The sequence below is a fragment of the Apaloderma vittatum genome, unplaced genomic scaffold (genome assembly GCF_000703405.1).
Source record: "Apaloderma vittatum isolate BGI_N311 unplaced genomic scaffold, ASM70340v1 scaffold6431, whole genome shotgun sequence".
NCBI lineage: Eukaryota > Metazoa > Chordata > Aves > Trogoniformes > Trogonidae > Apaloderma > Apaloderma vittatum.
In genome coordinates this window covers 2,660-18,803 of record NW_009697294.1, presented here as the reverse complement: position 1 = coordinate 18,803, position 16,144 = coordinate 2,660, and the positions used below count along the sequence as shown (strand labels likewise).

Here is a 16,144-nt window from a genome sequence, read left to right as displayed (position 1 = left end):
ACAGAACAAACTAGTTTGTATGAAACCACACCTACACAGCTTTCAAACCCCTCCAGGGACGGTGACTCCATCACTGCCCTGGGCAGTCTCTTGGTGAAGTTTTTGCTAATATCCAACCTAAACCTCCCCGGCACAACTTGAGGCCATTTCCTCTTGTCTTTTCCTTTACTACTTGGGAGAAGAGACCGACCTCCACCTTTCCACAACTTCCTTTCAGGTAGCTGCAGAGAGTGAGAAGGTCTCCCCTCAGCCTCTTTTTTCCAGGCTGAATAACCCCAGGTCCCTCAGCTGCTCCTCACAAGTCTTTTGCTCCAGACCCTTCACCAGCTTTGCTGCCCTTCTCTGGACCCACTCCAGCCCCTCAACGTGTGTCTTGTAGCAAAGGGCGCAAAACCGAACACAGTGCTCAAGGTGCAGCCTTCACGCATGCCGAGTGCAGGGGGAAATCCCCGCCCTGGTCCTGCTGGCCACACTATTGCTAATACAGGTCAGGATGCTGTTGGTCTTCTCGGCCACGTGGGCACACTGATGGCTTATCTTCAACCAGCTGTTGACCAAAATAATCCAATAATCATAATCCAAATATTTTTCCCCCCTCCCCTCAAACTTTGCCTAAATCAGTGTGATGAGTTTTCTCCTAGAAAGAATACAATTTAAAGAGTGAGGACACATTTCACTTTGTTGCAGTAATTACTCCTCAGATGACAGAATTGGAATGCACTCAAAAATTCTGGTAGCCAGAATATCATAATTCCTCAATGCATTAACACAAGCGCTTTTCACCTCCTTCCACATTTCCACAGGTAACAAAGGTTAGAGGTGCATGACTCCTATCACCATTCTGATCCAACTTCCTGCTAGGTTGTTCATTACTTGTTATCTGTCAAACTCTGCCCTTTGGGAAGGGATGGAATGAGTAGCTAATTCATTATTAGTGAATTATCTGATGTTTATTAACAACGTGAGGATGTCTTGCAAGAAGACATTGAGTTCAAAATTTTCACATAGCAGTAGATCACACACACTGAACACTGTGACTGAGAAAGTGTGCAGCTGACCAGTAAAAGCAAATCTATGGCCTCTGAGCTCGTAAGAGTCCATTTCTCCGATTGCTTCATGTAACTGGTCACAGGGAAAGGAAAAACACTGAGGAGCTGCAGTAGTGTAAACATGAAATGCCAAAGAAGTTATTAAAATAGTATTTTATTTTATGAATAAAAGTTAAACAGAATTAGGACATGGCTCTATTTTTTCTTTTTCCCTGTTTCCTTTGAACTATTCTGATCATCTCTTCTCGAACCAAGGCCGTATCTACCATTCCTGTGCTGATCCTGCCACTCACTCTCCAGCTGTCTCAGCATTTCTTGTGTTAGAAGTCCTTCACGCAGCAATCTGTTGGCCAGAGATCCACGTCCGTGGCTTTTCAGATCCTCCTGCCTTGTGGCAGACCGATAGGCTTTCAAGTTCTTTGCTCTTCTTTCTCCCGGAATCTCCACTGCAACAGAGAGCGCTTCTGTGGACTTTGCAACATGATGGTCTGAAATCACCTTGGTATCCCTCTTAGTCCTTGAAAAAGGAAAATCTTCTGGCACAACTGCTGTACCAGGAGCAGCTGCAGATTGGGACGCTCGTATCAGCTTCGTGATGTTGCAGACACCGATTTGTATAATGTCGTCTAATTTTTTCTGAATATCCCTTACAAGGACAGCATCAGGGAACATATCCATGAAGCGGTAACTGAAGAGAGGCAAAACAACACACGATTAAACCTTTTCACTAAAGGACTGAGACAAAAGCGAGGTACACACTATGTGAAGTTAAAAAAATAATATTACTTGTTGCACGGGAAGTTGCATTTCAGCTGCTCCAGTCCAGGATCACCTTACTTCTAACTTTGTCTGTCAGTTACAAACTTTTCTCTGCAGAACTCACGACTTGCTCTCATAACACAGCTACACTTGCATTTGTCAAGAGCCTCTAAAGGGCCCCAAGGAGCCCATTCTGCACCACAGACGCACAGGCCTGAAGACACTGGTCTTCTAGAACTGCAAGTCATAAATATTAGGAAAAAATAAAAATTATGTTCAAGCACAAAGACAATACCTTAACCACAGATAGAGGTCAAAAACATCATGAACAGCTTCAAGGTGTACAAGTTCTTTGATGTTCTTTGGAGCAGCTAATGGCCATTTGGTGTGCCGACAGAGCCAGTCAAACGTCAGAGGCTCGTTTCTGCTGAACTGTCTTGCAAACTGAAAAACAAGCCAATTCAGTTAGTCAGGAAAGAAGAAATCCCAAATGAGTTCAATTCCCTGGAGTCTGCATATGTAGAATACTCCAGAAAATACCTGCTTTGTTTTACACAGCCCAAATGCCACACATTCTTCTACTTAATTACTCAACACAAGAGTAACCTCTCCTTCCCGGGGCCTCATTAACACGATTTGTCCATGTGCCATGCACGGAGTTAAGCAACAAAAGTGCAGAGCTACCCGGAAAAGTGTAACAGGGAAGGCATATGATTTCATCTCGTGAAGTAGATGGACTTGTCCTTTCTTCTCCTGTTCCGTTAATTACCTTGTTTCAGAATCTCCAGGGTTGAGAAAATGTAAATGTGTTCCCTGACTTAGGAAATACACAATTCTTAACCTAAACAGATTAATCTGCGCTAGAAATCAGCCCTTCTGAAAACAAGACATCTCAGGTCTTTTAGTAACAAACCAAATAAGATTTAAATTTAAATTTCTCAGGAGCATTGATGACTTGGAATAACTGTTTCCAAAACTGCCTGACACCAAAAGCTGGGTTGTTTTGCTGAGGACTGGGGCTTAAATTCATACAGGTATTCATAACAGCCCATCTTCCCCTGACATTACTTTATGCCCCTCTGCACCTTCATCACTTGGAATCTGAATGCTCAGCATTTACTCAATGACGCAGTTTTTATTCCCCCAACTCTTTAAATCAATTACCCAATTTTTAAAGAACATTATTAGCCGTTTTTGAAAAGCACAGGTCTAGTATCTGTGACACAAGGGCACCACATCAGTTTCACTTTTACACTATTTTCTTAAAAATAATGTTTAATGCAGTCTCTAAAAGGGGACAAAGTCAATCCTGTCTAACAGAGCAACAATCCCAAACAAAATTATTAATCCTGAAAAACTGAAATCAGCTGACTGCAAACTCCACAAAATAATCACTCAGGGGCACAGTGGCAAACAGTTCCTCCAGGCCTGAAAAATTAAATGACATAATTCTGAGAGCAACTTGCAGCACACTATTTTCTGTGGGTTTAACTCTATATAACTGTATTTTAACATCAGCAATCACACCTAATCCCATATTCTTTTATTTTGTGGACAAGCTAACGCCTTGAAGCAGTGGTATCTTAGCTTTTAAGGACTCCTTCTAGACACAGGATAATGCGAAGTTTAACAGTGCACAAGTGACTATGTAACACAAATCTGCACTCTCCCAGTTCAAAGTCCATCCGCATGGCAAGAAATAGGATTCTTTGAGGCAAACAGCAGAAAAGCCATCCAAACTTTAATTTACAGCACAGAATAAGAAGCAGTCCTCAGAAATTAAAAGCTTTGGCCAACAAAAATGGTGGAAAATGCATTTTGGTTTTTTTTAAATACATATTTCTCTAGCTATTTTATATTACTGCCTGGTGAGCACTTTCAGAATGCTATCAAATGGTCTATAATAAAGCCCACAATAAATACAGCAGCTAGATAAAGTCTCACTGTACCAAGACCAAGACCCCCTTGCTCCAAGGCAAATACCGCATTTTTTTGAGGAAAAAAATAACTGACCTTCAACAATGTGGTACACACAAAAGGCTCTTTTCTGTTCAAGGGTGCAGTGCAGAAGACATATCGTGATCGCAAATTTAGTGGAATGTGCTGAATCATATCTGCTAGAAATTTGAAGTCATCAATATTGCAGACAAAGTAAAGCCCATCAACTTGTGAGAGACTTACAAAAATATCCTGCGAAAACACAACCAAATGAAGAGCACGTTACAGGAAAGAGTTGCGAAATTTTGTATTACCAAACTGAAAAATGACTTAGTGGGTTTTTTTCAAAGGCTGAAAGAAAGTTAAAAATATCACATTTGACCAAATGAATTAAAAAAAAGGGCAGAGGATCTCCCTCTACTCTTTTAACAGGATTTTCATTAAATCCTCTAACACAGGATTCAGACAAGAAGACATAACACATTACGCTTTATTTAAGTATTTTCAATTAGTCTTTTAAGTAACAAATACAGTGTTCTGGAAGTGCATGTTTTCGTTACAAAGAACACCATCCCACGCACCAGCTACTACCATCTTCAGAACTTCTTACAGGTTTCTCACTTACGGTGAACCAAAAAGCTAACATTACAGCATAAAACTGAATAACTGAGACATTTTTAGCCCAATGTCAGGAGCAGATCTATTCTAGGAAAAAACAAATCACTAGATAAATACGGTATTGCTATACAGGAGTTCAAAGAATACCTGAAACACATCCAAGGTTTAGAGAAATGGGAGATGCCACTGCACATTGCAGGGGGAATTTTTACGGGCCCCCAAAAGTATTTATCTAGTATAAATATTTGGAAGATTTTTGAAAGATCTTTGAAGAAACAGAGTTGCTTAATTAAATATGCCACTGAATACTTTAGAGATCAATAATACCATGGTTCTTTTATCCTAATAATTCTGTGTTAGCCCGAAAATTCTGAACAGTAAAATTTTATAGAGGTGCTGTTATCTACCAGCCTAAGTCTTCCAGGAGGTCTCCAAGTATCATCTTTTACCTTGAGATTAGAAATTACACACTTTGCTGCATAACAGCACATCAGCAGAGAAAACCAGTACACATTTAAATCAACGGAAGCTTCTAAGAATTTCTCAGTGTATTGAAAAAAAAATAATATCGGGTTTTAAATACAGCACTGGAAGCTTAATTTCTACTTTAAATGTTTAGGCACTTGCAAAAGATATTTTTACACTTCAACAGCTTGCAAGTTGATTGTAACACAGAAAGGTTAAGCATTCTAAATGAATTTGTCACTGCTGTGGAAGAGAGAAGAATCCACCTGATAAAAGACACACACAAGGTTCCCAAAGTGCATGTTTGGATAAAAGCAGTGGCTATTAGCACTGTGCTTTTTTAAAGCAGAAGCTAGTTTTTGATCATTCTTACAATTAGATTGGACAGCGTGGCATCAGGGAGATGATAAGCAAACATTTCTATCTGCTCAGGAGTAGGATGTAGGCCAGCTGCCTAAAGTAGAAAAAAAAGAAAAAAAAAATATATTATTTCTCAATATTAATTCCTAAGTTAGTGCATCAGAAACAAAATCCTGGAAGATTAAATGCAAACAAACAAAGCACCCTACAGAGTTCAGTTTATTTATCACACTTACGTAGAACTTAAGAAGTTTTGGGTGTGAGCTTTCAACTCTTGAAAGAGCAGCTTCAACATAAATGAATTATCACAAGCCTCCAAATGGTACATATATTTAAAGCCACTCAGGCATGACACAATCTATTTTTAGTACTAACTTTAGTAAACATATGCATGAATAGAAATTGGGGATCAGAACACAGTGCAACAGCTCCAGAGCCCATCTGTACAAAGAGGGCATTGAGCCTCTCACCTTCACAGGGCGCACGGGCTCGCTCAGAATTTCCTTCAGCTGTGCAAGGTCATCACGATGCATTGTAGTGACTTCTCCTTCTTTGAAGGATGAGCCGTAACGCCCAGCTCTGCCTGCAATCTGCAGAGCCTGAGAGGTTGTAATGGAGTCTATTTCTTTCTCCCCCTTCTCATTGATAGTTGGCTTCACTATAGAGTTAAAAATTATTCTTCTTATACACCTGAAATATTTGAAAAAAAACCAGAGGAACCCTTTAAGGCAAATTATTTCCAATATACAACCAAGTAGAGACGAGAGCCTTTTCTTTATGTTTTTTACTTGAGCTCTGTTCACCTCTATAAATGAAGGAATCACAGATTCTACTCGGGGAGAGAGCATATTGAAAAGGGCAGTGTAAGACTACTGGTTAGTTGCAGGAGAATTCCTACACGCATTGGTCATATTCTGCTCGAGTCCCAATCCATTCATCATCATCCACCTCACTAGTTACAGCAACGTGATGGCATCTACACCTCAGAAAAGTGACACTGATGCTCTGACAACGCAGCGCATCTACCTCCTGTGAACTGAAAGGATCGGAACAGTGCCTGCTATCACACGGAATTGGGCCAAGTGAGGCATTTCATTCTTAGAATCAAGTTTAACATTAAAGTTTAGTTCTACACAATGAAATTGATGAGTACTTCAGAATTAAAATGTATGTACTGTGTTATCCAGACAGAGCAGGTGTCTAGCCAAATCAGTCAACCGGGGAGAAACAAGTGAGGAAATACATCACACCTGTAAAAAAAACCAAACAAAACCCACCAAAAAAAACCCCAAACAAAATAAAAACATAAGCTGCTCCAAATACTTACAGATTGAGTCCCATCCCAATTGCATCTGTAGCAACTAAAATTTTGCATGGATCATCAGGATCATTGAATTTCTTTGCCTGTTCAAGTTTTGTTCCTAAAACAGGACGACAAAACATTGCACATAGCAAACACTTCTTATGAAACAAAGACAACGTATCACTAAGACAAATGCCTTCCCAACAGGCTAAGAAAAACAAAATAAACAGCATTTGATTGCTGTTTGGCTGTTGGTGGGGGAAGGGGCAGGAGGGATTTAAATCATTCCCAGAGCTGTGGATAGATCTCATTTAATTATATCTATCTGAAGATCAGTATTAAGCACATAATAAAGCACTAATCCCAAGATTAAAACGCCAGTCAAGTGAAGTTGCTTACTTTCTCTAGCTGCAGAGATGCAAAACTAGGAACACTTGCACTGCTTCATTTTAAAAGTTTTTCACAGAAAGACTAAAGCAAGAAGACTCTAAAAGCAGGAAGGAAAAGATTCCCTTAACAGAAGCGCGCTTTACCTGGTGGCAGGCTGCCATATATGACAGCACATTCTAATCCTCTGGCTTCGATCTGCCGACTGACAGAATAAATGTCATTCTTACTGAAACAGACAATGCAGTCCCCGGGACGAAGGTTATCTAAAGATTCTAAGGGATAATCCAGCACAGTAAGAGGAGTGAGTCTCTTGTAGTTTTGGACCTAGAATTAAAGGAGGAGTTGGTAAAGATAATACGTTTTACAATGAAAAATCCCTGTGGAATACCAACAAGCATGGTTATCACAATTGATTTTAACACCAAGCGACCCTCACAGTCCTCAAAGGAAATTTACTGCAGCTTATGCACCAGTACGTTTGCAGCACTTTCCAGGCTCAGAACTGTATTATCTTTTCAAGAAACAGAAGAACTATGTATTTTAACATGTAAACTGGATTCAAGAATGGAAGTATACAAGCTATGTAGCAGTTTATCAAGAAATGAGAGTCTGTTTCCTCTCAGACATCTGAATGCTGTAAATGGTGTCCTTTCAGAATTACATACCACACACAGATATATAAAGCTACAGGTAATTCACCAGGAAGTCATGCAGGCTGGACCTTCTTAGGACCAAATTTTATGGTTCTAAAAAAATCTTCACAGCGGAATCTCCCCAAGGGAAAAAAAAAAAAAAAAAAGTAGGACAGTAAAACTGGGTTTCAGAGACCTTTCAAACACCTGCTCTTCTGGAAACGTTAACTTTTTTAATTTCTTTCCTCATCATATGGAGAAAAACTATCAACAGATTCAGGAACCTCAGCAAACTTGAGGGTACTGTGCTCTCCAGGAAAAACAGAGTTGCAAAGAAAGTCCCTGAACAGCTGTAGCATTCCCTGAGGGGAACTCAGCAAAGCAGTTATCTTCTTTAGGCAAAACAATAAAAAAAAAAAGAACACACAAAAACCTTCCAACATCTCCTTTGGTTTACAGGAATTGAGAAACATTTTAACAAGAACTCCTGCAAGAATAATTTTGATCACCGATACCCCAAAAGACCCTAAGTTTTTGCCTGTTTTCAAGCAAGGAGAATCCACTTTACAGAATTAAAAAGCTTACTTCAACTTCCTCCCCTGTAGTGTACATGAGCTCTGTAACCAAGTCAATAGCAGCAGCTTCTCCACAAACGTGGATTTCTTCCGCACAGAGTCCTGAACAAGATCCAATGAAAAATGCAAAATGTTACATATTTATAGACAACAATAGAAAACTAAAAAGCTGACTTTTAAGTTTCACAAAAATTACATTTTGCTTGCTGAACACAGCCATGAGGGCTGTATTTCACCTTGTCCAACACCTTCAACATCCTAAATCAGTACCTAAAGCCTCTCTCACAATATACTACGTCCTTAGAGCTGCTCTTGATCTCATATCAGCAAGTGATGCATGAAAATATCTTGTTGCACCCTCTCTGCAAAAGTAGAAGGGCATCCTCAACCCCTGAACAAATGGAACAAAGCTTGGAGTATGTTTTGTTTACTACTACCGTTTTACTAACTCACAAACCACAGCAGAACCGAGCTTTGTTTTTTGCACGATCTTCTAAAATCATGAGTACATCTAATGCAGTCAGAGTAGAAAAAGGGAAAAAAACAGGAGGTAACAGAAGTGTGGCAAATCATCCCCCTCAGCTTAGCATTAAAAGCAGTGAAGGGAAGGGCAGGGGTAAAATTCAGACTTCTGTTCAAAATCAGAGGAAAAACAAGCTTCAAAAATTCCTCTTGAAAAATTAGCAGAAGAAGCATCCTTCCAAGAATTTAACAGATCAATGCAGCTCTATAAATGAGCCATTTGAAATTCACACTATAAAATATTTAATGTTCTTCACGTTGCCATACATTATTTCTTCATAACGAAATCTCTGAAAAATTATGTTGTTTCAATTGAACAAAAGAAAGCATACTTCTAGGAAACCAATGTGAAAGGATAGCATGGTCCCAAAGATTTCATAGTAAAGTAAAACTAAGAGAAGTATCTGTAAAGTTTAGAGAGTAATTTTTTTTTAAAAACACTTATTAAGTAAAACATGACAAGTAACTTGCTGCCATACAGACAAATCCTTTGAGGCAGAGCCTCTCTCTCTCTAATTTGCTGCAAGAAGACATATGAAGGACCAATACTCAGTTTTATTTTGCATTACGCGTTGTAACCACTTATGAATACACTAACGGCTAGGCTTGAATTTAATGTGCCATTTATAGTCACATTAAACAAGTTCATTGTCAACATAAACAAGCTTACCTAGAAGGGCTCTTGTCCAAGCCCACCCTCTGGCAGGATCTCTGATCATCTGAATTTCATCAATCACAGCAACTTCATCTTAAAATAAAAAAGAAAAATACGATGCACCAAGGCAGAACATCTGAAATAACAATACAGCACAGGAAGGAACTTGAACGCTTTCTGAAAAAGGTTGCTCAAATCAAGTTAATCCTCTAACACCAAAAAGCTATTGTAAGAGGATCCAAGTTTTATTAACTGCTTTAACATAGCTCAGAATTTGTTTAAAGAAGAGTGAAAAGAAATAGCTCAGCTCCTTCAGAGTCCAAGCAGTAATACACATAAAGACACCACAGATATGACTGAAACAATGACGTATACATACAAGGCGTATTAGTGCTGCACATTTCAATCGTGCAAGCAATATGAGCAGCTGGTCTGGCATCTTCATGGGCATAGACACGCTCTTCTCCTGTCACCAAGTCACATGGCACATTCTAAAGGAATTCAGAAAACCCAGGTTAAGTTTCTTTAATATAACAGAATCCCCTTTCCAAAGGGGGGAAAAAAAAAATCAGTTTCTTAAGGTAATTTCTAAGACGGTATAACAGAAGCTATCCAGGAAGTAACTACTCAGCCTTTTGAGACATCACAAGAACATTTGGTAAACAAATAACACACTATGCTGCAGTAATGCATGATGTGCTATTGTAACGTGTCGGAATCGGTGTGGTTCTGTGCAGCTGGAAACACACTGGCGAGCAACCTTCAAAAAGATGCTGGAAGTAAAAAAAACACAAAAACAACAACCCCCCCCCCCCCGCAAACTAATGAAAGCTTCCTCTAGAGACCTGATACAGATACAATCTCATCAATTGAACACGTCCAAAGCTGCAACACTCATTAGATGATTGAGTGAAATACACTTAAACTTGAAGCAGAAGGTTGAGGGGAGTTAAGCAAGTGTAATTTCTTGTGTATGAGCTAAAATAAAAGTCATTAGCAAAAGAAGCCAGTTTCAATAGCGAAAAATGCAACAGCAGAACCTGGCGAAACTCAGGAAGAGAAAAACTGCAGGAAAACGGAGGCAGGTTACAGAGATGATTACACGACATGCGCTTTCAGGAAACAAGGTTCCTTTTGGGGAAATGCTATTCTATTCTGCACACCTAAAGTAGAAACGTACAATTGGTATTCATGCGAGCTGACACCACTGCAAAGCAAAGGCAAAAGTGCCTTAATGAACTTCAGTACTTTACAAATACACATTTATGAGACTGTCCCAGTACTAAGGATGTGTATGTAAGTAATACAACATACTGACAGCATCATTACTCTTTTGGAAGATCTCATGAGCCAGAAGTTTCAGTGGACCACAGTATATTCCAGACTTTGCTGACAAAAATCTCTGGATAGCATGGTAAGTTTTTCCACTGTTTGTAGGACCGGCATGGAATATTATCTTTCTCTGAATAGCCCTGGCATCTGGATACCTAAAAGACAGACAAAAAAGCACATCTCTTCAATGTTTGTCTGGTTTTCTGGCTACTGATTCAGGGCAAATTACAAATTAACTTAAACATATACTTATTAATAGACTTTTAACGCATGTTGAAAGCGGAAAGATCAAGTTCTTAAACAGAGACAGCATAAAGAGGTTACTATGTCTTATACATTCATCTTTCTAAATCATACAGTTTTCAAAGATTTTGAATACAATTCACACATTCTATTCAAAATAATTCTCATTACTGTGGTCTCTCTCCTTGAGTACATTAACATTTTAATGTTCTGGTGTGCTGCCTCCCACACAGATACAGCCAGAAGACAGCTTTACCAAAAGGCAGCACCAACTCAGCAACTTTCATTGTTAATATAATCTTATTTTTCTTTTAATTGATTGCAATGCATCTTGTAGCAAAAATAAGAGTTCCTGACACAAGTTATGGTAAAAACAGAGAAACGAAACTGAAAGTGCAGTGCAATTATACAACATGAAGCTTAAATCCACAGACTATAAAATTCTATGACACTAACAAAACGCCGCAACCACTTAAACACACTGACCAGTTTGGTGGCAATCTTAAATCACTAATCTTGCGCAGATCATCCATACAGTCCAACATCGGAAAGATCTGCTTCGCATGCCTCAGGAAAAATGGGAAGAGATCATCCACATGACCTAGAAGACAAATCCTTTTAAGAAAGTTTTGCGTGCTTGTCTGAAGCTTGTCTAGGATGACAGGAAATGGGCTCAAGTTGTGCCAGGGGAGGTTTAGACTGGCTATTAGGAAAAATTTCTTTACTGAAAGAGTGGTGAAGCATTGGAACGGGGTCCCCAGAGAAGTGTGGAAGTCACCATCCCTGAAGGTCTTCAAAAAAATGCGTAGATGTGGCATTTTGGGACATGGTTTAGTGGTCATGGTAGTGTTGGGTTGATTGTTGGATTTGATGATCTTAGCGGTCTTTTCCAACCTTAATGATTCTATGAAGGTGTGTATCTCCATAAGAAATCTTTCTTTCTTTTTTTTTAAATTCTACTACTTCCACCACATACTTACGTAATTTTTTCAACTTCTGGCTCTCTACAAAGTTCAGTAATTATCTCAGTGGCAGAAAGGTAAACTAACATGAGTACATGGATTCATTAAGCAACACAATATAAATACAGTAGTATAAAAAAATAAATCTAATTTCAGTATACTCACCTTGGTTAGCTTACATGTCTACAGAACTTTGTAAATGAAATAAGAAGTTATGGAGAAGCTGGATGATAAATAGCTTTTCTGTCCTAAGATGACTTCAGCCTTTTCTCCCTAAATTCACATGCTGCCTTGGAATAACCTAACATAAAATGAAAGCTTCTAAAATCCTTTTATGAATAAACAGAGAAAAACAGAATAGTTTGTAGCTTGCCTAAGCTACCTACACTTGGGATGCTGGAAATTGTGAGTCTCCAATCCTTAGGTGAGAAAACAAAACCAGAAGAAAAAAAAAAACAACTCAGAAGAGACATCTCGGTGCACTTTTCTGCATGTTTGCAGAGCAGACATGTGGCCTTAAATGTCTGATTTAAGGTTATACTCCATTTGGCCAGCTCTCACAGAATTTCAAGGATCTGGATCTAAAAAATATTATTAAACACACAAAGCAGCGTTTTATTTTGGTTTCTAAAATTGAGAAATAGTATTCAATTATTTCATATTGTCAGAAATTTAGAGAACTCTAAAACTGTAGTGCTTTCAATTATCTTTGGACAAGTAAAACTCAAGCAAAAAAATTCAAAACTGTCACAATAAACAACCCTCTCTGCACTCCTATACATGTGAGTTTTAAGGCACATGTGAACAACACTCAACAATAAGTAAATAAGGAGGGGAAGTGAGGAAATCCTGTGGAAATCATTGCACACAACTAATATAACAAGACACGTTAAATTTCTAAGCAGGAAAACGCCACTCACTTCTATCAGTGCCACGGGGAAACAGCGCAGTGTCACAGAGCTGTATCCCAAGGACTTAACGCCACCTGGGCCAGTAGAAAGCTCTCAAAGTGCCCCCTAGTGACCACTGAATTTTTGAGAGAGGAATAAAAGAAACAGCAACTTGTTATTTCAGGAACGAACATGCTATAAAACAAGCTGCTTCTTGCTAAGACCTCCATTTCTTTTGATTCCACTCCAGAAGATTTAAGAATTGAACACTGCACATGATGGGCACGAATATTTCTTATTGGGAAGCAGTGATTTTTAACTTCTATTACAGCATAAGAGGGGGTCCACTGGTATGAAGGTAAGCATACAGGTCAAAACCAAGGGGAAAAAAAAGTATTTTATTTTACAAGCAGTCCAGATACTTGCCTGCACCACAGCATATATCATTGAGAATAATATGCAAATCAGCACTCACAGCACTGGATTCCATGATATACTTCCTAAAGCTTATAAATGCTTGGTGAAACAGGCGAGCTGCAGAAGGGGAAAAAAAAAGAAAAAAAGAGGAACAAAAGTTAGTGACAGAGATCAAGAAAACATACTTGTAAACACCCAACAAAGGTTACTTGAACCCAGTGACAGAGATAACCTAAACAAGCAGTGCTGTGAGACCCATAAAAGATCAGATTTACTTAATACTATGTCAGTAAGAACAGAGTCCATATTTAAAAAAAAAATAAATCTTAGAACATTTTCTTACCATCTAATCCATTTTCTGCTCCGAGTCTTTGGATTTCTTTTCTTTTGTAGAACTTATTTAAGTTTTTCAAAACTTCACCTGTAGAAAAAGAGTAACTTTTTTTTTTTTCAGTTTTCTCAGGAGCAAATCACGTTCTCCCAGGTTGTAGTCTTCTTACTCTGGAGAGAGGGAATGTTTGCTATGCTGAACAGACTCAAATGATTTCTCTCAAAATTAAACACAATCGATGACTGAGCCTATTGTGGAAAATGACAAACTTAAACTGCAGCAGAGTAAGAATTGCCATAAAGATGAGGTCAGCAGTTGAGAGACACTCGCACTAGTACTTCATAGGAAAGTGTGTAAAGGTGAGAACCTGCAGCCAACATGTTACAGAACAAACTAATTAAGGTTTTGTTTGCCTTTTTTCAGTATCTATCAGGAAACAGCAGGTTTTAATGTGAAAAGTAAATCTGCTTAAAGTACTTGGTGACCTTTCCTCCACATCGCTTCCAAGCCACACTCTCCAGAAAGATTAATCAAACCAGACGCAGTATTCTTCTTATTTCTCAGGTTTAATTAGGAGAGGAGAAGAAAACAGAGTTTCTTCATACATCCCACAAATTATTCAGATTTGTTTGTATAAAATCGCTTACAAAAAGTTACTAATAAACCCTTTCAATCTCCTAAAAAGCAAGTTCAGAGTTGCAACAAAACTGTATTTACAGATGTATACTCTGAATGTTCATTAAACTTTAGTTAAATCACAATGGCTAAAACGTGTCCCCTCTCCATCTAGAGTAGATCAGAAGTTCACAAAAATCTAACAAAATATCACAAGCACCTATTCATAAACTTATTATTCTTAAAATTCAAGTCTACAAACCCTGTATTATAAAATGCTAAGACTGATGCACAATGCAGCACACCCTTGGTTTGCCAGTACAAGTCACTGAACACGATGCTGCCAAGCTCTGCTCTCTGCAACTAACTCCATAACTCTTTGAAGTCTCTGCCACGATTTGGAAAGCTACCCATGAGATCAACCTCTCTTTCTAAAAAAACTATACTCTAGAACAGAGATAGCCCACTTTGTATAATGAATATCATCAGGTGACAAAAATAAAGCAAAGTTCAACTGCAGACAAAGCCAGAAACACAAGAGCAGTGGCTACAGCCCATACCCTGTGCACGGTTACAGCGTTTTATTCATAGATTAATTCACAGTGTCAAATGTTCCAAAGGGAGCTAAGTGAGATGGCCAGCAGGTTTACACTCACTACAACTCTCTACAACTACCTGAAAGAAGCTTGTAGCAAGGCAAGGGTTGGTCTGTTCTCCCTAGTGGTGAGTGATAGGACAAGAGGAAATGGCCTCAAGTTGCATGAGGGGAGGTTCAGGTTGGATTTAGGAAGAATTTCTTCACTGAAAGGGTTGTCAGGCATTGGAACAGCCTGCCCAGGGAGGGGGTTGAGTCGCCATCCCTGGAAGTGTTTAAGAGATGGGTAGATGTGGTGCTGAGGGACATGGTTTAGTGGTGTTGATAGGGCTGGAACAAAGGTTGGACTCAATTAACTTGAAGGTCTCTTCCAACTGAAACTGTTCTATGATTCTATACTATGACAGGCATCCATACTCTTATCAGAAAATACTTAAGGGCCCAGAAGTCAAGAGTGAAAACACTGCACTAAAAGCAACACAGAGCTCAACTCTCTTCCAACCTTCTGTAAGAAGTTTTAACAGTCAACATATCATTAGCGACGTAGCTAAATTCACAACCTACTGGCCTTACCACAAGATGAAAAGGTCAACGCCAGAACATGTTACTATACAAGGCAACACGACACTTGCACCATTGCAGCCCTCAAAATCCAAGGTCACGATCCTTCCAGAGCACAGATACTTGTCCTCACAATAAGGTGTATCAAAACCAAACAAAGCTGGCATTGTAGTCCAACTGGACATGCCCATATTACCTTAATCTAACTGCACATAGTACCGCAAGCAATCAGACTCAGATCTGTGTCCCGCCTCTACCATTATCTTCTCTAACATTCACACCTGGTTTAAGATTTCACGTTCTTTACCATTGCATCATTCTAGAACAGTATTTTAGCTCTTACTCCTCAATTACTTTGACTTCTCAGCAGTGTATTTTAAGATTCTGTGTGAAAAGACGGCCTGACTCTGTGGTTAAGTTCAGAAATTATGCAGTTAGGCCTCAACATACAAGATTCATTTAGATGCTTCAGCCCTATTTGCAGGAAGACTTTTCAGTCATTTTCCTGTACCCGAGACAACAGCAGCCCATTTCAGTAAGCCTGTATGTACCACTGCTTTATTTAAAAGAAAAATCCCCCAGAGACTTCTGTGGTCCAGTCCAAGTGACCTTGTGCATCTAACTAACACGCTTCTTCAGGCACTTCCTGCTTCTGGCACACAAGTGCTGAAAATACCTCACCTTTCTAACTTACGTTTCGCACCAGGAAGCGGAGCCCTACCGCCTGACAACAGAAGCCACAGAATTAACATTCACCATAACAAGTGAGCATTAGGGCTCCAAATCAACAACCAAATCAATGATTCTGTGAAGCCACACAGCACAAAGTGCTCATCGTTCATACAGTAGTTTTCTTCTCTTTTTATTTTAAAATGGACAACGGATTACTTCCATACTAGAAGGGCCGCAGTCGAACCAAACCTAATCTGTGC

At 39.1% G+C, this 16,144-nt stretch overlaps 1 protein-coding gene across 1 annotated transcript; it reads right to left on the bottom strand.

Moving 5' to 3' along the window:
- Positions 1-933: 933 nt before the first annotated feature.
- Positions 934-13,538, bottom strand: SUPV3L1 (suppressor of var1, 3-like 1 (S. cerevisiae)). Its single transcript, XM_009877573.1, has 14 exons — positions 13,454-13,538; positions 13,120-13,227; positions 11,328-11,442; positions 10,585-10,753; positions 9,646-9,757; positions 9,282-9,359; positions 8,100-8,191; positions 7,026-7,206; positions 6,517-6,610; positions 5,660-5,879; positions 5,203-5,283; positions 3,822-3,998; positions 2,104-2,252; positions 934-1,737 (listed from the first exon to the last, which is right to left on the bottom strand). The coding sequence occupies exons 2-14, from the start codon at positions 13,181-13,183 to the stop codon at positions 1,245-1,247; spliced, it is 2,025 nt and encodes a 674-aa protein (XP_009875875.1). The 5' UTR covers positions 13,184-13,227; positions 13,454-13,538; the 3' UTR covers positions 934-1,244.
- Positions 13,539-16,144: the final 2,606 nt, after the last annotated feature.

Bases quoted from the DNA above. Each gene is read 5' to 3' on its own strand.
- SUPV3L1 (XM_009877573.1), bottom strand. From the start codon at position 13,183: ATGGAATCCAGTGCTGTGAGTGCTGATTTGCATATTATTCTCAATGAT. The intron at 7,207-8,099 runs GTAAGCTTTTTA...CTTTAATTCTAG, and splicing joins CTACAGGGGAGGAAGTTGAA to GTCCAAAACTACAAGAGACT. The intron at 2,253-3,821 runs GTCAGTTATTTT...CTTGTTTTTCAG, and splicing joins TGTGTACCACATTGTTGAAG to TTTGCAAGACAGTTCAGCAG.